The 26,295-nt window shown below is 45.3% G+C and overlaps 1 protein-coding gene across 4 annotated transcripts in view; it reads right to left on the reverse strand.

The window, feature by feature from the left end:
* Positions 1–17,889, reverse strand: part of USP12 (ubiquitin specific peptidase 12) — a 32,407-nt gene extending 14,518 nt beyond the window's left edge. The window contains exons 1-3 of one of the 4 annotated variants that reach the window (XM_077341766.1): positions 17,605–17,889; positions 2,696–2,776; positions 102–315 (exon numbers count right to left, since the gene is read on the reverse strand). In XM_077341766.1, the coding sequence (XP_077197881.1) occupies positions 102–315; positions 2,696–2,776; positions 17,605–17,859 (550 nt within the window). In that variant the 5' untranslated portion in view covers positions 17,860–17,889. Of the gene's footprint in view, positions 1–101; positions 316–2,695; positions 2,777–17,280; positions 17,580–17,604 lie in introns of those variants that run through there. The other 3 variants (XM_077341767.1, XM_077341768.1, XM_077341769.1) reach the window with 3 other exon arrangements.
* Between the last annotated feature and the right edge of the window lie 8,406 nt (positions 17,890–26,295).

A 26,295-nucleotide genomic window follows, 5' to 3' on the forward strand; every position in this document is an offset into this window, starting at 1 on the left:
TTCTGAGCAAAGGGGAGAGACACATGTAGATCCTTTCCTGATTGGGTAAAACTGTGAGAAGCCACTATTTCATTAGTACGAAGAGCAAAATAAAGCATTACCATTCTCTTTTCGCAATCTTGTTATGAACTTTTTTGGAGGTATCACTCCAACTTTTTTCTTCTGAGTGGCTATGCTGTGAAAGAGATCAGCTAAGCAGGTAAGTAGATTCTCTTTTTTTCTAGGCTGACTCTTGTATGCCAAGACTTTCTCTCGAAAGGGACGACAGAAATAAAGTGCCTGAAGAACTGAATTGCAGTAGCATGTATTTCCAAACTAGAACACAAGGAAATGATCTATTAGCTCAGACTGAAACTTTGCCCAGTAAGCAAGTAGCATGAAATGAAGGGAAATTTGCTGAGATACATCTTTATTATTGATTTTTTTTAAAGTATTGAAGTGTAACTTACCCATCAACTAGTGGCAGATTAAACACTCAGCAGTATAGACACATGTTTGCTGCCATCTGGCTTCTCTGTTGTACACTTTTATATTTAGAAACATCCGCCAACCATTGGGTTCCTTTTCATGATGCCTTACTATGCACCAGCAAAACCACCATCAATATTTTGGAAAACACATCCGAAGAAATCTGTTATCATGTTGTGCTTGCATCCACTCAACAGTCCAGTTCGTATAACTCATGCATCTAGTGAAGGTGTGGCAGATTTCTTCAGCGTGATTAAGAGGCCAAAATGGGGTCTCTTGCCAGATGGCATCATGATTTATCATTTCAACTACAGAACTGCTGACCATGGCTAAGCACTTAAGCAGGGTTTTTAAAGGTAATTTAATCCCTGCTTTAGATGTGACCTGTGATAGTTACTTGTTGAAAAGGAATGTGAACCCATGATTAAGGCTGGCAAGGGAAATTCTTGCCAGGAAAGAGAAAATCTGGAACATATGAACCCATTACCTCAACCACGTTTAAGAGATATGAAACACTGCATTTGCATCATTCCAAGAGCAAAGAAATACCATTTTGGGGGGGGGGGACACACATATATTATATTAAATTAAATTAAACACCTGAAGTATTTTTAATCTATCTAGTTTCCAGTCAACTATGTCAATGTAAGGTTCTGGCTAGGATTTCACTTTAGGCATAATCCCTTCCTTGCTAATGCCACAAATGAGAGCAAACCATAATAGCATTCATGGCAGTGTTGACTACAGAATGTATGCTTTCTTTTTAATTGTTTTTTTAACTGCATGGCAGAGATTTCCCCGCACTGTATACTGCCAGGAAACCTTTTCTGCATTGGCAGATGAACACCTGCCACATACATCCAGAGCACTGCAATAAAACTTCCAGCATGATCTAGAGCAGGGGTAGTCAACCTGTGCTCCTCCAGATGTGCATGGAATACAATTCCCATCAGCCCCTGCCAGCATTTGCTGGCAGGGGGCTCATGGGAACTGTAGTCCATGCACATCTGGAGGACCTCAGGCTGACTACCCCTGATCTAGAGAATGTACAACACAGAAATGGGAAAAGGGTTTAGAATGTGGGGATGGGAAAAACAGGTGTATATTCCCACATTGCTATTAAACTCATTGGGTGACACTTTCTCTCTCAGCTCAACACACCTCACCAGGGTTCTTGTGTGAAAACTGAAGCAAGAAAGAAGGATGTTGAAAGAGTAGAATAAAAATGTGGTTAATTACACTCAGGCCATGGAGTCTCACTACCATCGTACACAAACGGCAAGTCTGCTTTAGAAGGCGACTAACATTAATCTGGCTGCTCATTGCGAGGGAAGAATGAGATGGGCAATATTTCAAGAAAGCTTGCCTGCCCTTACTGATGTTCTGAACTCCAGGGTTCTCTGGAGCACTGTCAAAAAGCATTTTGGTGCCTCAACACAGTGTAACCTGACACAGTGCATACAAGTTTGAACATAAATGATCTGTGGGTCCCGCCCTATGACATCTGACTGCCTGTTCTTCCATCATATGATATATGGCATGATATGGGTGGCAGGATGGGAATTGGGGAGTTGTTTTTGGTTTTTTGTCTGCCGTCTGCCTTGCTTTGTCATTTATGGGGTTTGATTCTTATGTTTTAAGGGGGGGAGAATGCTGATTTGAGTGTTTTATTGTATCTACTATTGTAAAGGCTGTTTGCCTTTTATTTGTAAGCTGCCCCGAGCCGACTTGTTGAGAGGATCAGGATATAAGTTTAATGATAAAATAATAAATAAATATTTAATTGAGGATTCCAATAATTTTTATAACAATAAAGGTAAAGGTAAAGGTATCCCCTCTGCAAGCACTGAGTCATGTCTGACCCTTGGGGTGACGCCCTCTAGCGTTTTCATGGCAGACTCAATACGGGGTCGTTTGCCAGTGCCTTCCCCAGTCATTACCGTTTACCCCCCCAGCAGCAAGCTGGGTACTCATTTTACCGACCTCGGAAGGATGGAAGGCTGAGTCAACCCTGAGCCGGCTTCTGGGATCGAACTCCCAGCCTTATGGGCATAGCTTCAGACCGCATTTCTGCTGCCTTACCACTCTGCGCCACAAGAGGCTCATCAATACTTCTCATCAATACTTTCTAATAATACTTCTTCCTTATACAAGCGAGTGCTATTTCAGCAACTTCTCTCATGATTCAGCCTAATCCCCAGTATTTCAATACAAGCAAAATACTTACATTTACTAAACCAAAATAGTGTTCATTGACTGGAAACTGTTCTGGACCAATCTCTTTCTCCAAAGCTGAGGCATTAGCGCCCTGGGGAAAAAAAAGGGGGGGAAAGTTTAGCATTTACAAGAAATTGCTAGGAATTGTTCTATAACCACAGCTTGAGTAAGCAGGGAAACTGGTTAAAGGAGCTTGCTCAAAAACAACTAAAGAAAGACATTGAACCGTAATAAGTCAAGAACCTTCATGACCAATATAAAAAGCATACTGACATGCCACTTGTGACTGGAAATGTTGAAGCCATAAAAACTTTCTGGAAAAAAAACCCACAAACATTTATGGAAACACTGAAGTATACATACTTTCTCAACAAGCTTCAGTTTATTTTATGCTTTAATGTAAGTCATCATTTATAATTTAGGTTATAAAACTGCTGTATTCTTAACCAATTATTTCATTGTTTTCAAGGGCAATCCCCGGCAAAGAACACTGCAATATGCCTCCCTCCAAGTTACAACAGCATGGATGTGTAACCAGGCAGCAGATTCTACAGGGAGAACTAATCTCGGAGCCAGATTTAGTTGAATAAAGGTGCTTTCAGTAACATTATTGTTCTGGTTATCCATCAACAGTGCCCAACCTAATAACACCCTTGAGTTCTTCATTTGTTGTTGTTGTTGTTAGGTGCAAAGTCATGTCCGACCCATTGCGACCCCATGAGTTCTTCATACAATCCACTAAAAACAGAGATATTCCATCTGAAGGGTATAGTGCAACTCTCTCCAAATGATCAGTCTGTCATGGGCCAGCCTCAGACCAGTAAGGACTCGTCAGAGGGAGAACTGAGCTGTGAGAAGATGACACAGGCAGGGCCCCAACAGGAGGAGCTGGAAGGGAAGGCTGCTCAAGGAGAGACACTGCAGCCTGACAGCCTGTCCAGTTCAAGCCCAGTGGCAGAGCAGGCTGCTCAGGATCCCAGGCTGGAAGTGTCCACGGAAGCTGTCCAGATTGGCTACCAGCCCAATTCAAGACCAACTGTAACTCATCCGACTGACAACTCCCCTGAGACAGCTGTAAGTCATCACAGAAGGTGTCTTCAGGGTGAGTTAAAGACAAAAAAAAATACAGCGTGTGTTGTGACGCCAAATGCTGCAACGGAATGAGTCTTTGCAAGCTGATGACTGAAGCCCATGGGGGCTGCCATTTAAGAGCAGTGGAACAAGCAAGTGGCACGGAAGCAAAACGTGTGCTTAGCCATGGAAGCTGACACCCACTTCACTTGACTCCTGCCTGGCGTCCTGCTGGCAAGTCTCCTTGGTGCTCTGTCCCTGGACTGGACCTATGACCATGCTACTGGATATTATCCGTCTTCCTGCTCTGGACTTTTTGGTAATGACCCTGCTTCTGTCTGACCACACCTGCAGCCTGACCAGCTCTGCTACAAAAATACTGGCTGGCTCCTACTGCAACCTGCCACCTCACTGCCAAGGGCCTGCCCATTGGCACACAGTCTTCTTCATCAACAGCACCTTGGTCTTGTTTGAATTCAGATTTTCTGCATCCCTTCTTAGCCACTTGACCAAGGGAATGCAAAGCAATTGCCTAAAATTAACACAGTTGCCTCTGAGAGGTTAATGCATATAAAACTGGGTATCGTTGATATATTTATGACATCCAACTCTACCGTGTTGACAAATCCCAGGCACCAGTTCCCACGGTGTTTAGAAAATGCACTGTGGCACCTAGTCTTTTCAGCCGTATCTCTCAGTAAATCTCAACAGAGGTTCAAAGTTTTAGTTTTACATCAGAATACGTTTTGCTATAGGGCATGTAAATATGTGCATCCTCATAAATTCTTGCTTGCATTTTTACTTCACACCACTGAATACCTATAATCTGTCAGGGTCAGATTCAGCACTGTTGTCCCTACTCCATAGGCTTTCAGATTATGTCTCCTGCCATACTTTGTCTCTCAACTCACAATTTCTTCTAGTAGTGCTCAAACTATCCCCATCCCGAAGCTCTTCATCTTTTTAGTAAACCAAGGAGCTGAAGTTCTAATATGCAAAAGGAGATGACAATGGAAAGAAGCTATTAATTGCTTTCTATAATCCTGTCTTTCCAGGCCCCAACCAGGGCCTTAGTACAGTCACCAATGAGGTTCTCAAAATCTACAATATTCTAGAAACCAGCTAGAGCTATTCTTTACATACAGGAAGCATATAATATATCTAGCCAAATTGGTACAATAGCTATGTAGACAGATAGGGCAATCATCCTAAATAATAACATCTATGTTTACAATCCATTCAATCACAGCTAGGGAAGAGCTCCGTCACATCTCCCTGGAAGACATGATGCTCATATTCCTGTGACAGATGGAGACTGCACCCATAACCTCCCCTGGGGAAAAGGAGTACTGCATGCCAGAGCTGCAGGGGACAGCTCTGAGAACTGGAGACCCACTAAAGTCCACACAGAGCTCACCTGAATTCCCCTGCAGAGGAGGGAAGTGCCTGTCGGGGGGGGGAGTGTCAGTATGTACACCAACCCTAATTTCCCCCAGTGGAGGTGCCCAGGGGGGTCTAAGTGCTGAATTCATGCTTCCATCATCACAGGCTCTCCTCTCCATTCTCCCACCCCAACAAAAAAGAACAGACTATCTGCTGGTTTTTATCCCAAAGTTACTGTTAATTGTTATTGTAAGAAAATCAGGTAAGAAGACCCCCTAGCTTTATACCTCTTGACCATGCACAGAAGATTTTCAAGAAAGGAAAAATCTTCTGTAATTGGCCAATAAATATTTTTCTTCCCAAACCTGCCTCCCTATAGGCTAACCTCCCCGCCCAGCCTCCCCCCTCATTTACCTTGCAACAAGCAAGCTTAGCAAGCTGTAAGACCTCATCATTCCACAGCATTTGCAGATGTAAAATGCATTGCAATGATTGGCTGGGCTCCTCCAGGGACCCTAGCCATTGACCTGCCTCCCCCCCCCTCCCGTTTGCCCTGGAGGAGCCCGGGCAAACATGAGAAAGACAGAGCGGGAAAGCTAAGGCAGTTCCCGCTTGTCTATTTCCCTTTAAACAGCCTTCCAGGATGCGACCAAACTGGAGTGGTCCAAAGCACACATGCCTAGTCACAACAGGCAACCTGCTCTCTAGAGCAGGCATGGAGTCCTGAGCCTGGAGCAGGCAAGGCAGTATTGGTGGGAAATCACCCAAAGAAATCAGTTTAGGAGTCAACACCAGACCAGAGACCACATCTGTCAGATCAGCCAAGACACTCACTGGTAGGCTGTGCAAATGTTCAAAGAGCAGAGGCCCTAACTTAGCCCTGATAATTACTACCATGTACAATCAATGCCTGCCTCTGTTTGCATTGGGAATTTGTGGAGAGGGAGACTGTACAAAACAGCCAGGACACAAAAGCTTCTACTAGAGCACAAGTCTGTTAATCTTTTAAGGTGCCCCAAGAATCCAGTCTATTTTTGACACAACAGACTACCATAGCAACCCATTCGAAACTAGTGTAAAATGCCATCTCAAAGTTGTCAGAATAATTTAAGACTAAATTCCTTACTATCAAACAATTGCAGTAAAAACCATAAATGAAGATAAAAATGTGACCAAGACAAAGCAATATAGATGACACACTGGATCATCTCTATTATTACACAAATGTTACATGCTTTACTGCAACTGGTCCTACATCCGGCCCTTCCTCCAACAACTGCACTGGCTACCAGTGAAATTCCGGATCATTCTTAAAGTCTTTGGAAATTACCTTCAAGGCCATACGGAGTCTGGGCTCAGTGTACCTGTAGGACCGCCTCTCTGCCTACACCCCTCAAAGAGCTCTGCACTCCACCACCTCTAACCGGCTAGTGATCCCTGGCCCCAAGGAAGTCCGCTTGACCTCAACCAGGGCCAGAGCCTTCTCTGTCCTGGTCCCCACCTGGTGGAACGAGCTCCCAGAGGAGCTCAGGACCCTAACGGAACTAAAACTGTTCCACAGGGCCTGCAAAAGAAAGCTCCTACACCAGGCATTTGGTTGAGGTCGACCAAACTAAACAACATCTACTGAGCCCCTGAACTTCCCTCTCTTGAACCCATGCGACGGATCTGACCAACTAAGGGTCTGTTAAGATTGTTCACTATGTTAGAATGTTTTTCCCCCCTGTTTACTGTTACCTTTCATTCATTTTAATCACCGAATTAGATGTACTGTTCTGTTTACGTTCTATGTGAACTAACTTGAGTCTTAGGTGAGGGTGGTATTACAAATGTAAGAAAGAAAGATGGACGGACTGACTGCTAGATCCCCTGGAAAAGATCCACAATGGGGAGGAGGGAAAGGGATATTTGCTGATCCCTTACACAGTGTGGCAGAGCTTGAATTCATCCTCATACCGCACCTGAGGATCCCTCCGTCCTTCAGCAGCACCACCAGGGCAGCACTAGCTTCCGTGGACAGAATTTAGATAGGATCCAACCCTGTTTTTTGGGCAAGTCCTATCTGTCCCTACTTCTGGAAGCCTGCAGCACAATCCTATGCAGGTTTACTGAGTAGTAAAAGCAGCTCTCTTCACTTCGGTTTATTCCCACAAAACACGGGACTGCAGTCTTAGTTGTCAAGGTGATATTTATTTATCAATTTCTACCCCGTCCCTCCCAGCAATGAGAAAGCCAAAAAGAAATTCTTAATCTCATAATTGTCCCATTAACTGTTGGAACTAGGTAGCTCACATCCATTCTGCCCACCATGTTCTAAAAGCTGGGAAAAGGATTTTAATTCAGTCATTTTTCTTGGGGATTTAAATTAAGCTACTTCCTGCTTGATGATCAGAGATTAGATTCACATTGTAGATCCACAGCTAGGATTGTAATGATCATACTCTTCAAGATCATAGGCATACTTTGTACTCGGGAAGCAGCCCTAAATAGAATATCACAGTCAGTTAAGACATTGTTTAACGTATTTACAGAGCAGGCTCAATTATGCTAGATTTGATCAAGTGTTCCAGAGGAACATCCAGCAAACCACACAACCAACAATTGGATACAATACTGCAGCTTCATCATCTTGCATCCACTAAATCTGTGGAATTAGGGGACTATTGCTATGAAGTCCTGTGTCATGTAATCCCGTACTATACACCATGGATTCAGGTTGAATGCGAACCAAAGTCCTACGAACCATCAGGATACTCTTGTTTTCCTGTTTTCCCTCTCCCTCGTCCGGCTCTTAGCACACATGCATGCTTCATAGTCTGTTTCCCACAAGGTCGAGAGTGTCCTTCACAATGCTCTCTCTAAGCCTGGATGTTTGGCTCTAGTGCTGGCCCACCTTCTGGCCTCTAGGTGTAAAGATGTAGAATGATTTTGCTTTGTTCCGACTGTCCCTCGAAGATAAAAGCCCTCCTGCCATGGGAATAGCAAATGGTGAGGGAAAGTAATGCATTAATGGGAACAGGGGTGTGTGTGTCTATAACACTGGTCATGCCAGTCGTTCTTAGCAATCAACTTTCTATCATGATGCTTCCAGATGTACCCTCTTGGATACAGCTCTGAACTGCTTTCTGTGAAGAATGTCTCAGTTGCTTGTCTCCTATAAGGGAGCAGCCTTAGTTTGATATCCTGCTTTGGTATAACTCTGTGTTTTGTGAAGAAAAAACATGCCAAGCCTCCTGGGTGTCTTTAAGAAATGTTATTATACTGTGGAGAGGAAATATGCATCCCAAAAAAGGGGTGATCAAGATACCATTGTCACACCTGGCTTTTAATCACAGTGCCCTGGCAAATGTCAGCCCCAGAGGAAAATCAGTGGAGAATTTCCTGTGATCAGACATGGATTAATTCCCTCTACACCTGTATCAGTTCCTATTGCTTTCTCCAGTATAGATCCTATGAGCAATGGTGCCCACAGTGCTGGGGAAATTGTTTATTAGCCAGAGCCTCCTTTGGTGGGAAGTTCAAATGAGCACCCTACTTTCTGACTGGGCCTACAGAAGCTCACTGCTTCTGAAAGTCTTCTTGAAATATGCCACTGAAAGAAACAAAGCTTTCATGATTTTATCATGCCCCTCTTCCACAAGCTTGTTGTGGGAAACCTGATCTATTTGCAGGATGAAGTCATCAAGGGGTAGAAAGAAAACAGAGCTTTTGTTATTTGCTATATATTCTGGATTTCTCACCCCTTACGCTTTCCCGTTAACCTGTTAATTGATACGCAAGATATAATCTTCTTTCATTTGTCAATTCTGAGAGATTCTGCGGAAATGTACATAACCAATGGATCCATATGCGTATACCCAGTGAAGCAGGAAAACAGGCAACCATAATAAAACCATTTCCCTAAGAACGGCTACCCTGGTCATATTTAATTGATTAATATGACTAAATTGATCAATGCTCCTGGACAACAAATTTAAGAAATTAATACAGAAATAAGCAGTGAAGATGGGTTTTTTCCTACCATTTTGTAATAGCTTTTACTTACTGTTGTAAGCAATTTCAAAAGACATTTTTGTACCATGAAAATATACCTAATTGTGATCATCAATTCACCTTTAGATCAAAGTCCGTGACTTGTAATGGGTATTATGCTTGAAGCTTTAACCCAGAAGTTCAACAAAACAAGATCGGATGTCATGAGGATGCTTAAAGGGGAGAGGAAGAGCCCTAGTGATGGATGACCTTTGCAAAAGTTTTTCTTCAACAAAATATGTTAGGAAATGTAGCACTTTGGGAATAAAAACTGTAGTGTTCTAAGTTTGTGATAGCCTCAAGCTATACAAGAGGCTATCAGTAGAGTCTGCCCTTGCAGGTAAAGCAGAACACTCTCAGTTCATACAGCTCTACAACATTAAAAATTTACCTAGTGACACTGAACTGTTGCACAGGGTTAGGGGTGGTGAATTTAACATGATTGGATAATCAGTTTCTGCAGAGCAGCTTCAGATGCTAGGATACTGGGAGACACAACAAAATTATCATATATTAACCAGTTGAGCTGCCCCAGCCAGGATATTGTACTTCAATTGATACTTTCCAAACCAATTTTGGGATGATAAGGGAATAAGTTCTTCATGAAATTACCATGTGCTCAAAATATACATATCTTCTCTCCATGGCCCTCTCTGTTGCCATATAGCATTCCTAACAAAGCAACGAAAATGGAATTGCTGGGGAAAAGATATTCTCTCCCACGTCACCACAACTATGTAATTGTGACAGCCACTTGCTGAAGAATCAGTCCGAAACTTAAAACTTTATTCTCATGTGGCTGTATTGACGGCAATATCAGAATGGATCTTAGATCCCAATGCAAGAGACTTAGCATTGGAAAAACTGGGATGACGAGAAGGTTTCCATCGTGCTCTTTGGCCATTACCTAGACCAAAAAAAAAAAAATGATGATGAACATGAACACTTGGGCGATGACTATGATGAATATTTAGAATAAATGTAAGTCTAGACTCTCAGGCATATAATCACTTTTGAAATTGCCAATTGAAGCACACTTTTGTAGAACCCATTTGAAAAGACTAGGGTGCCTCAAGTACAAAAGGTAAAGGTATCCCCTGTGCAAGCACCGGGTCATGTCTGACCCTTGGGGTGACGCCCTCTAGAGTTTTCATGGCAGACTCAATACAGGGTGGTTTGCCAGTGCCTTCCCCAGTCACTACCGTTTACCCCCCAGCAAGCTGGGTACTCATTTTACCGACCTTGGGAAGATGGAAGGCTGAGTCAACCTTGAGCCTCATGGACAGAGCTTCAGACAGCATGTCTGCTGCCTTACCACTCTGCGCCACAAGAGGCTCTTGCCTCAAGTATAAACATGTCTTAACTGGTACTGGCTTACTTAAAAGCTAATCAACTTTGAATAAAGAAGGAAACAATTTACAATGGCTGGAATACAATCAACTGGTTTCCAGATTTAAATTTCAATTTTCAACGCATTTGAACTCTATCAGCATTACCAGAATTTGAAAATGTTTCATTTCAAAACAAACCGCATCTGCAAGGGCAAATATATAAGCTGTTATTGAACTATGAGACCAAAACCGAGCAGGTTAAGCATAGTATGGTAAAATGGATGCAAAATTTGCATCTAAATATTTCTTTGAATCGATGGGAAAGGTTATGGTATAATTTATCTAAATTTACAAAGTGTCAACCATTAAGAGAGAACTAGTATAAAATGTTTTATCAATGGTACATTACTCCTAAGGTTGTAAGTAAAATTGCGAAGGAGTATAAAGATACCTGTTAGAAATCTAATGATAAAACAAGCTCATTTTTTCATATGTGGTGGAACTGTACTGAAACAGCTACATTTGGGGCAAAAATGCATATATTACAATCAATGCTTAAGTTTCCTTTAAAACCAGAGAATATGTTGCTGAGTTTTTGCCCAGAAAAGATGCCACGCCAAGCAGAGACTTTCTTCTGCACTACAACAGCGGCTAGAATAACCTTGGCAAGGGAATGGAAATTGTCAGCCTCGCCTTGGATATCAGCCTGGATGGATAAGCTTGCAGATCTCGCAAAAATGGCTAAATTAACTACTTAGGCTAACCAAAGATCAACCCAAGAATTCCAAGAAGAATGGCATTATTACTTAGGTTTTCTTAGCAAACAGAATTAAGGGTGAAGAATGGTGAACTAAAACACTCAAATTCCTGTTGGGGAGAGCACTTGATATTTTGCAATTTTCTGTATTTCTGGGGTTTTTTATATGTTACGTATTACTTTTATTCTTCTCTATTATTATTAATAAAAACTCTTTAAAAAATATGTCCCAGAGATTTCAATGGGATTTACACCTGATTAGGTGATGCAGATGTATACAACCACCACCTAGTTAGCAGCACCTCTTAATAGTACTCAGAGAACTGGTGTAGTAAAACAGATCACAGGTCTCCTTAATGAAAATTGGACTGGGGCAGTGGACACTGAATTTATTATTATTATTATTAGATTATGCTAATAATACTTCACCGTACCTTGAAATCAGATTAACTGAACAGCAGCACGGTGATTAAGAACACGGCGCATGCTCACACCTTCCCTCCTCACCACTCTCCCCCAACTTCATCTGACTTCGGCAGGCTTTCTCAACCAGGGTTTTTCGAAACCCTGGGGTTTCTTGATGGCCCTGAAAAGGTTTTCTGAACGGGTGGAAGTTAATTAATTTATAAATTTGTTAAACATTTATCATGATATGACCATATATGCCACATCAACCTGGCCCACCCTCCCAAATGGCCAACAATGGGCCTGGAGAGGGTAGGAATGGGAGGGGCCCTGGGTGGACATGTATACAGCTATGTTTTCTAACCATACAATCGTGCCACTTCACGGGTTTCTCAAAGCCTGAAGAATGTTTCAGGGGGTTCTACACAGAAGGAAGGCGAGAAAGGCTGGACTAAGGGAACAATGATTCTTGAAAGCTTACACGGCACAAAATCTTGTTGGTCTCTAAGGTGCTACTGAACTCAGATCTAGCTGTTCTATAGCAGGCCATTAAGGCTACCCTCAATCCTAGTGCCATTGCTGAGTGTTTGGCCCAAATGGTAAAAGGTCAAGTTAATTGTGAGCCATATCTATCTATCACAGTAATATTAAATAACCTAGCGTGGTCCAAGTATCCCAAAACTGTGTCTGAAACTGCATAAAACATGTGACGAGAACTCACTGAACATACAATACTGTATCACAGAACTCCCCAAACGTTTTGAGCCTGCAGGCACATTTGGAGGCCTGACATATAGCGGGGACAGCAATGAAATGGCTGCTGCAGCAGGCAGAGCCAGGCATACAATGATTGCCACAGCTTAACCAGTAACACTGTATAGATCATGTGCTATGGTAGCAGCTACTGCTAAAGCAACATCTTGACAGTCAAACCTCCAATAGTCAATCAGAAGCTTGCTGGGCATTAGCCCTATCTGGGCCCACCCACTTCCTAAAACCACTTGTTGGGCACCAGAAAAGGTGATGGTGAGTGCTATAGCCCACGCAGGCACTGAACTGGGAACCTTCTGTATCAATTAGACAGCTCATCGAATTCTCTGCTATGAAGTGTGTTATGATTAAACTAGTAAGTAAGCCTGCTGTAAAAAAAAATACAGCAGGTGCTAGCCGTTCCCAACTGCCCTGGCAGTGCTGGCTGGGTGGCTGGGAAGGGCTGGGCCCCCCAGAACTGCCCCCCCAGGCTGAAGCCATTCCCAGGCAGCCGGGAGCACGATTGCCGCCTCTCCGAGGCGGCGATCAGGCTCCCGGGCGCCTGGGAAGGGCTGTCTCCCAACCTGCCCAGGCTAAAGCCTTCCCAGGTGCTGGGAACATGGTCGCCGGCTCAGATAGGCGGCAATCACGCTCCCCCATTCCTGGGAAGGCTTTTTCCTTTCCCCCAGGCGAAAGGCCTTTCCAGGCGGTGGGGAGCTTGATCGCTGGGTCTCCGAGCTGCCAATTTAACTCCCCTGCACCTGGGAAGGCTTTTTCCTCCCCCCCCCAGGCAAAAGGCCTTTCCAGGCGGCGGGGAGCAATTGGGCCCTCCGCTTGTCAGTCCAGGGGAAGGGACCAATGGGCACCCTTCCTCATCCCGGACAGGGCCCGCCCTCAGGGCCCTTACTGCTTTATTTTATCCGCTCCGCAGGAGCGGTTAAAGATAGTAGCTGTACCCAAGAGGATGGAGAGTGAATAGGTGAGAGAGTGTTAAGCAGTGTGCATATGTGGAGGAAAAAACTTGACTGAGGTCCTGTACAGTTTGAGAAAAAGAAATCTGTGTTCTGTGTTGAAGTTATGACAAGCTGGGAGGCTAAGCTGTGTGGAAGTTGGGAAGCTGAGGTGTGTGGAAGTGACAAGGGAGGAAAACAAGCCTGTGTGGAAGGCTTATAAGTGGCAAGTGAGGAAGTAAGGTTTTGTGGAAGTTACCGGCCTGAGCAAGTGAGAAAATACACCTGTGTGGCTAACTGTGCTTAAGGGACCATTACACTTGTCTGAAGAGCCTCTTGTGGCGCAGAGTGGCAAGGCAGCCGTCTGAAAGCTTTGCCCATAAGGCTGGGAGTTCAATCCCAGCAGCCGGCTCAAGGTTGACTCAGCCTTCCATCCTTCCGAGGTCGGTAAAATGAGTACCCAGCTTGCTGGGGGGTAAACGGTCATGACTGGGGAAGGCACTGGCAAACCACCCTGTATTGAGTCTGCCATGAAAACGCTAGAGGGCGTCACCCCAAGGGTCAGACATGACTCGGTGCTTGCACAGGGGATACCTTTACCTTTACCTTTACACTTGTCTGAAAGCATTACCCAGTTTTACTTACAAATAAACTCTATACACAGAGTTTGTTTATCTTAGAGTAAATGATACCCTTTTACCCTCCATCCCCACACAGAGTTCTGTCAGTCTACCATATACAACTAAGTCTTCCGGTCTTTTGGGTCCACCAAAAACTTGTGCGCTGAGAGAAAAATAAGGAAGGCAAGGAGGCAGAATAACACACATCACCTCAGAACACGAGGCAGCTCGGGTGGGCCAATCAGAGGCAGCTCGGGTGGGCCAATCAGGGTGCGGCCAGATTGGCCCTATTCCATCTCGGGCAGCCGGACTGGCTCCACCCCAGGGCCAGTTTCCCATTTATATACAGGAAAACCATGGATAAGGATAAGTATTTGTGTGCATGGTATCTGATGAAGAGTGCATGTACACTAAAGCTTATACCTTGAACAATATTTTGTTCTACAATTATTCAGCGTTGCTGTGGTGATGTTTCACTAAGGTTGCTTTAGAAATCAATTCACTGCTCTTTTTAGTCCATTAATTCTTTACAAGCTTAATGATTTTTCATATTACATGTATCTGATTAGTCCAGCAAACATCCACTAAGCAGAAACTATTACCTCCTTTCGCTTGTCAAAGACAGCTTTATCAGTATCTGTGAGAATAAGCTTCCAAAATGTTCGTTTCAAATTATTTTCAATTTTTTTTTCTATTTCAAAGCTTTAAATAGTAAAAGCTTTCTTCCACTGCAGCAAGGCAGAGAAGCATCACGTTTCCCTGTACATTTGCATAGCCATCGTACAATTATCTGACAAGACAAAGTATACCAGGATGCTAAGAGGACATAACTCCAGTTCCTCCCAAAAAGTGATAATTGATAAAAATCAACCTCATTCCTCAAGGTAAAAAACCAAAGCAACTTATTTTAGGGCCCTTCTTTTCCATTGAAGACTGGGGAAAATATAATGGCATCATTTTATTTACCTTTTATAAATCAAGGCTAATACCCAATGAGAAGCAACACTGCAAAACTTACATTTAGGACTTGGACAGATGTAAGTACAGTATATTTTACTACACTGATTAAACTGAATCTAAAGCAGCTTTAAAAAGTGGCAACAACTGCAAGGCAGTAATTTCCAGTGCTCTACTTCCACAATTAATGAAAAATAAATCTACATATCTCTAACAGCAAGAGAATTTGCAGGGATACAGTAAATTAAAAAATCATCTGTGCCTTACTGGCATAGATCTCTTGAATGTCCATCTTGCAAAGGGTCCTAAGGTATCTCAACAACTGGATAGAAGACTAAATTTCCTTGCTAACCCACTCTTTAAAACACTAACAATCAGAGTTGTTTAAACTACAGAAAGCAGAAATAGCTGAACCTAAGGGAGAAGGAAGGAGAAAACAAACCAGTAGATCAAAATAATATAAATTTTGTAGGACTAAGTTATAGATATAAGGCAAGCTGAATAAAGGGAAGACGGGGGCGATGTGTTATTACTGAAAAGTGTCATCAATATGTTGCTCACAAGGCTCCAAGAGAAGAGATACTTCTGGCTGATACTCTTTCACTTAATCACATATCAGTATCACCTTTGACCCCTCAGGTTTTCCACACTGGTAGGACAGCAAGATAGATGTACTATAAACCATCTGGATACTGATAAGGAGACATTTACGGTGTTTTGCTTTTAAGAGAAAAGAAAGGTCCATTAAATTTGCCTTTTAACAAGTTTTTTGTATCACTTGCACCCAAAGGGAAAGCAGCGGCAAGATTTTAATGAGCTCCGTTTTTTCTTTATGCTAAGTAAAGCAGTAAGATGAGGCAGAAAAAGCAAACGGCACACTTATGGATTAAGAATACCTCCATATTCTAAGGCAGATGTCAGAGGAACCTCCTTTCTGTGCCATTTTATGCTTTGTTCAAGTGCCTTTCTTTATTAAAGTATCCCACTTGTGAGATTCTTACACTGTTAAAACAGATGCCAAAGTGTAGCTGCCTTGTATCCTCTAAAAGTTGAATCTTTTAAGGATGGCTAGTATAAGTTTTGATTCTGTGCTCCTATTTAAATAAATTATGCCATAACCAAATGAAAACCATTGTAGAAAATATGCCTAGACAGGTGAAGCTGTGGATTGGACAAGCACATGCATTCTGCCCAGAGAATCCCATCACCTGCCTGTCAGCAAACTATGCAAACTGAGTTATTCAGGGTGGCTTTTTTACACAGGTAATAGCCCTGTACCAGAACAAAGTGGTTCAGAAAGATGCTTTGATAAAGTGACAGGAACTACACGACTGTGCATAATAGATACTGCCTGTAGCTGTAAGTATGACCTTCGTGTGCACCTTTAATGTGTCGTGTTAATGCTTATGTCCCCTTTCAAATTTCTGCACTCCCAATCCTATTGCATTGCTTACTGATATCCCATCCTGTTGATTGTATTGATTCACACTCTGTAATTTGCCTTCTGTTTCAGAGATTAAGGTAAAATAGAAGGGCCCACCAAACAGTCCAATCTAGTTACTGGGCTTTAACAAGAAAGGCACTGCCCAAACCGAAATAATACAGCGTACCGTGCTAAACAGCATTACAGGGTTTTCATTACTGGATTCCACCGTGGGCCAAAACAGCTACCTAGTTATGTAACCAGGTGCCACAGGAGTCTATGTTGCTGTTTAGTTACAACAGGCCAATCAAGGTAGCCCCTTAGTTAGGAGACTCCTCATACATAAGAGAAAGGAGAGCCGTTCCTTGGGCTCAGCTGGGTGCTGCTCCACAGCACGTACACACTTACAATTCCAGTTCTCCCCCGAGCACACGGTTTGTCCAGGCCCGTCTCCTAAATCCCTCCCACCCACACATTTCTCCCAGGAGTTGTTCTTCCTTTTTAAAGCCACAATCTGTTCGCAGACGCCCTCCTCCAGCACCACGGCCATGTGACGACCACTTGCAACCCCGCCGCCGCGTCCTCCGAGCTCGTCTGCCCATCCAGCTTGACCTGTGGACCCGGCTCATGGGCAACAATTGGCCGGGTGGGGGGGTGGGGGGGGGGAAGGGAAGCCCGGCCCGGGGCCGTCTGGCGCAGCCACCCCCGGGGAGGAGGCCAACGGGGCTTCACGCGACGGCTCCCGACCGCGCTGCCGACCCGGAGCCTCCCCACGCACCGCCGCGTCCCTCGGGGGCCCCCGGGAGACAGACAGACAGACAGACACACCCACGCACGGGCAGCCGCCCCCCGCCGGCCTGGCGCCCACACGCAGCCCGGGCGGCGCGGGAGGGCGGCTGAGGGGGGAGAGGCTCACCATGGTACAGATGGAGGCGATTTTGGAGACTGTCATTAGGATTTCCATCCGCTCAGCGCCATTTTCCGCCCAATCACAACGTCGGACCCAGCTGGGGGAGTCCCAGCGGAGGAGGGAAGCGGCCCGGCGCCGCCTCCAGCCAGCTGTTTACCGCGGGACACGCAGCGGCTCCGCCCGCCTCAAGGAAACTATGCCGAGCAGTTGCAACAGCCGAGAGGGCGGGCGGACGGGCGCGCGCCGGGCGCGTGAACGACGGAGCAGCGCGCGCCAACACACACACACACACACACACACACACACAAACACACACACTCACGCACGCACATGCGCACAGGCATTTAGCGGGACAGGGCAGCTCTTCTCACTCTCCTCCTCCCTCTCACCGTGAACCCGCCGGCGGCTGCGCGCGCACGCTTTGCCCGAGCGGGCCTCTCTTCCGGCCCTCCCCTGTTTGCAGCGGCTGGATGTTGGCACATGCCGGGGTCCTAGCGCCGCGGTGTCTACGGGGCCAATCATATCCCTCCGCTCCAGCAGATGCGCGCTCTCGCCCTCGACGTGTCTGTGCCACGCGGGTTCCATGCCAGCCTCGGCCTGGGTTTCCCTCCCATGGGCAAGGCGTGGCTGCGTGAAGCGCGCTTCCCTCCAAGGCAAGGGCTACAAGTGAGCGCAAGGAATGGGTGCTGTGAAGTCAGGCCTGTCATGAAGAGGCGGAGTTGGTTCTTATATTCCGCTTTTCTCTACTCGTCTCAAAGCGGCGTACAGTCACCTTTCCTTTCCTCTCCCCACCACAGACACCCTGTGAGGCTGAGAGAGCCCTCATATGACTGCTCAGTCCGAACAGCTTTACAGAGCCCAAGGTCACCCAGCTGGCTGCATGTGGAGGAGCAGGAAATCAAACCCGAATGCCAGATTAGTAGCCCCCACTCCTAGCCACTACACCAAGCTGATTCTCTAATTAATTAATTAGATTTGTTTCCTGCTGTTATCAGAAAACGTCTCGTGGCAGGTTAACCAAAGAGCATAAAAACAACCCCCTTTTACAGTTAGTAAAACCTGGTGGTGGCATAAAACTCTCCTTGCCCCCCCTCAACCATCAAACAACCAGAGCCTCAAAGATAGTCTCAGGTGCCTGACACAGATGAGCTGACATATATGTAAATATGTGGGAGTATAGAGGGGGCCTCTGATCTTCCACACCCTAGCCTTAAAGACCTGGCAGAAGAGCTGTTTTACAGGCCCTGCAGAACCGCGAAAGCTGCTGCAGAGCCCTCAGCTCTTCCAGGAGGTCATTCCATCAAGTTGAAGCCAGGACCAAAAAAGCCCTGGCCCTGGTCAAGGCCAGGCGAGCCTCCTGTAGGCTGGGAACTTTCAACTTATCCCACAGAGCGCAAGACCCTATGGAGGGCATCAAGCAACAGGCCTCAGGTATGTGGGTCGCAGACTGCAAAAGGCCTTAAAGGTCAAAACCAAACTCTTGAACTGGAGCTGGGCTGCAACTGGCAACCATTCTTTACAGCTCTGGGCGGTTTACATGGAACATTATGAAATTTTTTACATGGAACATAATAATTTAATCTATTACAGTTTCAATACATCATAACAATCAAGTAACAATTTATAACAACATGAATAACATTATGATGGTGGTGGGAGGTTTTCTGGGCCGTGTGGCCAGGGTCTCATAGTTAGAATACCTGGTGTTTTGCCGGTAACTCTGGCTGGCATCTTCAAAGGTATAATTTGGCCAAATGGGACTGTCTACCTGCCAAAGTGTGGAGTGTCTGAGATTCCCAACTGGCTGTGCCCTACCTCTGAAGGCACCAGCTACAGTTACTGGTGAAATGCCAGGGAATAAAACTGCCAGACCCTGGCCACACAGCCCAGAATACCCACAGCCAGTTGACTCCAGCTGTGAACGCCTTCGACAATTCATTAAATCCCGTTCATAAGGGTCCTATCATACACACGTGCCCTCATGAATCCACTGAGAGACCCTTCTGCAGAAACATTGTTGTGGGCTGCATCTGCACATGAGATTGCAATCCTAAATCTTTATACAGCTTTCGCTTTGGCTAAGGGCTAAGTGGGCAGAGAGTGGGTGGGGCCCCTCACCAGGACAGACAGCAGTTCTAGCCAATTGGGTGAGGGCACAATCTAGGCCCTCAGCAGCACAGGCCAGAAGGCCATGGGGAAGCGGCAGCACACCATGAGTAAAGATGGAGGCCTTCCCCTCGGGCCTAGAAGCACACCCGGGGTCTCAAAGAGGCCCCGGGTGTGCTTCTAGGCCCGATCAGAAGGCTGTGCCGATGCCGGGGGGGGGGGGGGGAGGAGCAGGCCTTCCCCTTGGGCCTAGAAGGGGGGGGGAATTCCACGCCCATTCTTATGAACGGGCTTTGACTCTAGTTATGCCATAATACAGCATTTATATCAGGAGAGCTGTAAAAATCTTCAAACAGCTAAAGAACAATTTTCACTCATCCCTGAAAAAACAAAGTAATACCCACTCACTCCTGGGATGAAAGGCAAAACATGAAGCTATCTTATACTCAAACAGTTTGGTAAGGAAAATTGTGCTGATGTGGGCATGTTCCTGTCCGGGTGAAGCATAGATATGCTTTCACTGATCTTTCCAAAACTATTCTCTAGAATAGTCTTGCCCCATCATAGCTGCAGGACCCCATCTCCCCTATGCTCCCCTAAGATGACTTTGTTCATCTGAACAGGGCTGTCCTGCAAGTGTCACCTTGAAAATAAGCAAAATTGATCACTGCTTGCACATGTGCAGATTACTATTATTATTATTTTCAATTTATTTTCCACTACTCCCTAACCGGCTGGTGGTGGGTCACAATGTCTTAAAAACCCCATTAAAACTCCCATTAAAAAGACTTCAAATACCCCCAACATGGCAGAAAAATCCCATTCCCACCCCCACTACTAAGGGGGTGGAGAAGGAGGTCCAACGATCTACACTTCGAACCCCAGGGGGGGCAATTGATCTACCTCACCGACTCCAGCCTCAACCATAGACCTGGCGGAAGAGCTCCATTTTACAGGCCCTGCGGAACACTGAGAGATCCCGCAGGGCCCGTAGCTCACCCGGGAGCTCATTCCACCAGGAGATCATTCTCATGATGTTTCCAAAGTATGTGACTTTCATGTTCAGGATCTTGCCTTGTAAGGAGCAGTTAGGGCTGATCTCCTCTAGGACTGACCAGTTTGTTTGCCTTGCTGTCCAAGGAACTCACAAGAGTCTTGTCCAGCACCAGAGTTCAAAAACCTCAATTCTTTGACGCTCGACCTTCCTTATGATCCAACTTTCACATCCATACATTGCAACTGGGAAGACCATAGCCTTGACGACACACTTTTGTTGGCAGGGTGATGTCTCGGCTTTTTAGGATGCTGTCTAGATTTGCCATAGCTTTCCTCCCCAGGAGCAAGCGTCTTTTAAATTTTTTGCTGCATTCCCCATCTGCAGTGATCTTGGAGCCCAGGGGGAAAAAATCTGTCACTACCTCCATTTCTTCCCCATCTATTTGCCAGGAATTGAGAGGGCTGGATGCCATGATCTTCGTTTTCTTGATGTTGAGTTTCAAGCCAACTTTTGCACTCTCCTCCTTCACCTGCATCAACAGGCTCTTTAGTTCCTCTTCGCTTTCTGCCATTAGAGTGGTATCATCTGCATATCTGAGGTTGTTGATATTTCTCCCTGCAATCTTGATCCCAATTTGTGACTCATCTAACTCCACCTTTCTCATTATGTGCTCATTCCACCAGGTAGGGGCTAGGACCAAGAAGGCCCTGGACCTATTTGAGGCCAGGCGTGCTTCCCTAGGGCCGGGACCGACCAATAGATTTTCACCCACAGAGCGTAAGGCCCTGTGGGGAGCATAGGGCGATAGGCAGTCCCTCAGGTATGTGGGTACCAACCCGTGTAAGGCCTTAAAGGTTAAAACCAAAACCTTGAACCGGATCCGGGCAGCAATTGGCAGCCAATGCAGCTGCCTCAGCACTGTCTGGATATGGGCCCTCCAAGGTGTGCCAATGAGGACCCTAGCAGCTGCATTTGGCACACGCTGCAGTTTCCGGATCAAGGACAAGAGTAGGCCCATGTAGAGCGAGTTCTGCACTGTTCTGTGCCTTACCTTGTAGAATGTCCTGTCCAGGAAGGTTAGGAGGCTCCCTATCTCCTGATGTTCTGTAAACTATGCAAAGCTGAGCTGTTCTGTGGTCCATCAGTTCCTATAGTTATGGCCCTACTAGGTAATTTCTTTAGTGCTTAACTGCCTTGTTTAAATCCATGTGCTTTGTTTCAGGTTTGTTTTGGCTCAGTTTTAGATTTCTGTTTGTTTTCAGATTTTAAACAGGAAAAAACCATGTAGGCTAAACAATGAGAAATATGATGAAAAATATAAATAGCATTCTTAGTGAGTTCACCAGAGATAACTTAAGTAGTGGTCTTTTAAAAAGATATTCTTTAATCTTCTGTGCAGTTCACGGCAGCACGGACATTCAATCCGTTTACAGCCATTGAATGTCCGTGTTGCCATGAAACCCACAGAAGATTAAGAAATATCTATTAAAAAGACCACCACTATTGAACTCACTGAGAGTACTATTTACGGTTTTCATAATGTTTCTCATGGTTTAGCCTACACAGGGTTTCTCCTGTTGCAATTACCGTATATCCCATTTATGTCTATTTTCAGATTTTTGCAATCCAACCCCTATTGCGCTGTTTATTTAACATACCATTCTGTTGTCTGTATTTAACATACATATGCAATCCACCTTGAGTCTCAGCAGGAAGGACAGACTATAAATGGTGCAAATACAGTATGAGAAACATTGAAGCAAAATGTGTATGCGTGGGAGTGGGGAGACCTAAGAAGTAGACAGACACAATATTTCCTGTGGGTACCAGGCCAGAGTTTTTTTTTTCGGGGGGGGGGGGGGGGGTCCAAGTTCAGCCTTTACCATCCTGGATCCAGCAATATTGCTGGAGAAGCAATAGTATTGAATGGTTTAGGGAAGCATTTTTATAAAAGGAACTGTGGTTTGTACCACTGTGAATGCTGTATATTTATGTTTTAAGTATTGTCCTGCTCTTACTGCATTGTTTTCTGCTTTTGCAATTCTATTTTCTGTATCACTGACACATTGTATCTTATTTATTTATATTTTAACTTATATACCACCACTCTCAAAGACTCACAGCGGTTTACAATAAAAAACTAAAACAACAACTCTTAAAATCCCCACACATAAAAGATGGCAAATCATTAAAAATTGATGCTTCTTTGCACTATTTCTGCAAGAGAGATCTAATAATGCGAAAGAGACAGTTTGGTGTAGTGGTTAAGATTGCGGACTTCTAATCTGGCATGCCGGGTTCGATTCTGTACTCCCCCACATGCAACCAGCTGGGTGACCTTGGGCTCGCCACAGCACTGATAAAACTGTTCTCACCAAGCACTGATATCAGGGCTCTCTCAGCCTCACCTCCCTCACAGGGTGTCTGTGGTGGGGAGAGGAAAGGGAAGGTAAATTTAAGCCGCTTTGAGACTCCTTCGGGTAGAGAAAAGCGGCATATAAGAACCAACTCTTCTTTTTGTAGTGCTAGCCATATTGAAGAAAAAGAGTTGGTTCTTACATGCTGTTTTTCTCTACCCGAAGGAGTCTCGAAGCGGCTCACAATTTCTTTCCCTTTCCTCTCCCCACAACCAACACCATGTGAGGTAGGGAATCAAACCCAACTTGCCAGCTCCTAACCACTATACCAAGCTGGCTCTTTTGCATTATTAGATCTCTCTTGCTATTTTACACAATCTAATCTGCCCAGGATCTCACTGAGTAAGGCACACTAAAGATAAAATGGTTTTGTTTTATTTGAAAACCTGTCAAAGGCTAGATACTTTCAATTGCTTCAGGCCTCTTACCCAGACTGAGGTAGACAGGCTGCTAGCTTCAATGAGGCCCACCACCGGTCCTCTAGAGCAGGGGTAGTCAACCTGTGGTCCTCCAGATATTAATGGACTACAATTCCCATGAGCTCCTGCAAGCAAACGCTGGCAGGGGCTCATGGGAATTGTAGTCCATGGACATCTGGAGGACCACAGGTTGACTACCCCTGTTCTAGACCCCTGCTCCTTGTGGCTCCTTAAAACAAGTGATGAGAGGGTATGAGGACTACTCCGGGAAATCATCAATCTGTCCCGACAGACAGGGACATTTCTGGTGGGTCTGTAGGAGGTGGTGGTTTGCCCTCTGTTGAAGAAACTATCCCTGGACATGCATGACCCAGCCAGCTACTGTCCCGTGTCATATCTTGCATTCCTGGGGAAGGTGGTTGAACAAGCGGCCGTGGACCAGTTGCTAGCATATCTGTAGAAAACTTCAGTCCTTGACCCATTCCAGTTGGGCTTCTGCCCAGGCCATGGGATAGAGAAGGCATTGGTTACCCTGACAGATGATCTCTGGAGGCAGCTGGACCGAGACAGGTTAGTGCTGCTTGTATTATTTGATCTTACAGCATTGTTCAGTGTGGTAGACCATGAGCTTCTTGCTTGCTGCTTCATTGACATAGGGAGATGGGGGATAGCCCATCATGGGTTACCTTCTTTCTCCAAAGTCAAGGGCAAAGGGTTGCAGTCAGGGACAATCAATTGCACCCCTGCCAATCGCACCCCTGTTGTGTTCCAGAAGGGGCAATTCTCTCCCTGATATTAACATCTTTATGCACCTGCTCACCAGACTGATCTGGATCTAAGGGCTTGAGTGTCACCAATATATGGATGACACCAAGGTGTTCTGAGGTGGTGGTGGAGGAGCTCAAGGGTAGTTGCTTGAAGTTGAGCCCCTCAAGAACGAGGTCCTGTGAGTAGGAAGGAAGGGGCCTGATCAGGAAGCATGACTGCCCTGCCTGGACAGAATGCAACTATCAACTGAACATACTGAAAGGAATTTCGGTGTGGTGTTTGATGCCTCCTTATCAATGGAGGCTCAGGTAACAAGAGTAGCTAGGCAGCCATTTTTCCACCTTTGCCAAGCCAAGCTACCAGCACTCTATCTGGCCCCTGAACACTTGGCCACGTTGATCCATGCGACAGTCACCTTAGCCTGCCCTTGACCCTAAACTGGAAATTGCAGCTGGTTCAAAATGCTGATGTACAGGTCCTCACTAAGACAATGTGGAGGGCCCATATTACAAGTCTTGTGGCAGCTATATTGCCTCCAAGCAGAGTTCCAAGTTCACTTCAAGGTTTGGTTCTAACCTTCAAGGCTATACACAGCCTGGGCCCGGCGTATCTGAGGTACTTCCTATCTGAATACATCCTCCGGAGGGCGCTGTGTTCAGGGTTTGCAAATAATCTGACAGACCCCAGCCCCAGGGAAATCTGACTGGCCTCAACCAGGGCCAGGGCTTTCTTGGCCCAGACTCCAGCCTGGTGGAATAAGCTCCCTGAGAACATCAGGGCCCTAACGAAACTGTCACAGTACCATAGGGCTTGCAAGGCAGAGCTCTTCTACCGGGCCCAGCTGAATCTAACTTGGACAAGTGAAATACTAACTGAGGTGCCTCCCCTGGAGCAAATCAGACAGCTTCCCATCTGATTCCGAGCTGAAAACAATAACTCCTACGTTACCAATTGTCTGGTTGTTTTTAACTGTTTTAATTATTATTTGTACCTACAGACTCTTGTGAACCCCCCCAAAAAAGCAAGGCCAATAGGGGTGGGTTATAAACTTAACTATAAATAAATAAACAAACATATAAAATTAAAAATGTGTGCTCTGACTAATGGTTAATTTTAAAAAACTTTCTGTATTGATGCTCTACTACATGAAACAGCAGACAAATGGAAAAGGGTATAAATGCAATGACATATCTTTTTCAGTTTGAAGGGGAGACATTGTTCAGCAGTTTTTTCTGCAAAGTGTAGATTAGGCCTGATTAAACATTTTCAGGATTATGAATGATACTCTGTAAAATAAAAAAGCTTCTGTGTCAGTTGCAGTGTTGTTTGTTGTAATGTTTCCTGTGATAGAAAATATAGGACAATTGATAGCAGCTTGTGTAGAGCTGATTGCAGAGTGATTGTTATGTTTGTGTGGCAATCAACTCTTAAATAATGCTTTGTTGTCAAGAAAACTAAAGTACAATCATTTTCATTCCTTTTCTAACTTGGAGTATTGTCTCCCTAGAAAACCTGCAGTTTTCCTTTGCATTCGCAGATGGTCAGTTAATTAAACATCCCACCTGGCTGTATCCAAAAATAAGATATATTAATTCCAACTTGTTCAAATGCTAATGTTCAAGGGTATCCTTTGGCTTCTGTACCTCAAAAATACAGGGTGTCTAATGTGTCTTATACACTTAGTGGGGACCCCCTAAGCATGTGCCCTTATCAAGCTGCAAGTACAACATCAGAATCACATGGCAGGATGGCAGTTATGATATTATTGGTGTCAAGGCCAGGACGGTTGGCAACAGCACAAATGAGCAGGGGACTGGAAGTGCAAGCTGAGCACCAGGAAATATCCTAACCGCGCCCGCGGTGCCGCGGGTGCCACGGACTAAATAAAGCTGTAAGGGCTTAGGGGGAGGAGTTGCTCCCTTGCCGGCAGCATGACGCAGCGAGAGGCGCAAAGCATCAGGCCACCATGTCCCGCGTGCTGGCAGCCTGCAGGCTCGCCGGCACCGAGACCATAATCTAGCGCCCGCTGTATTGTGACTACAGCGGGCTTGATTCCTAGTTCTATAATAAGGAAGAAAAGGTTTAGAGCAGGGGTAGTCAAACTGCAGCCCTCCAGATGTCCATGGACTACAATTCCCAGGAGCCCCTGCCAGCGAATGCTGGCAGGGGCTCCTGGGAATTGTAGTCCATGGACATCTGGAGGGCCGCAGTTTGACTACCCCTGGTTTAGAGCCATGAAGGAATCTTCTCCACCAGTAAGCTCACCTTGCCATCCTGCTCACGGGCAAAGAGAGTTGAGGGGTATATGCATGCA

This window comes from Paroedura picta, chromosome 6 (genome assembly GCF_049243985.1).
Source record: "Paroedura picta isolate Pp20150507F chromosome 6, Ppicta_v3.0, whole genome shotgun sequence".
Classification (NCBI taxonomy): domain Eukaryota; kingdom Metazoa; phylum Chordata; class Lepidosauria; order Squamata; family Gekkonidae; genus Paroedura; species Paroedura picta.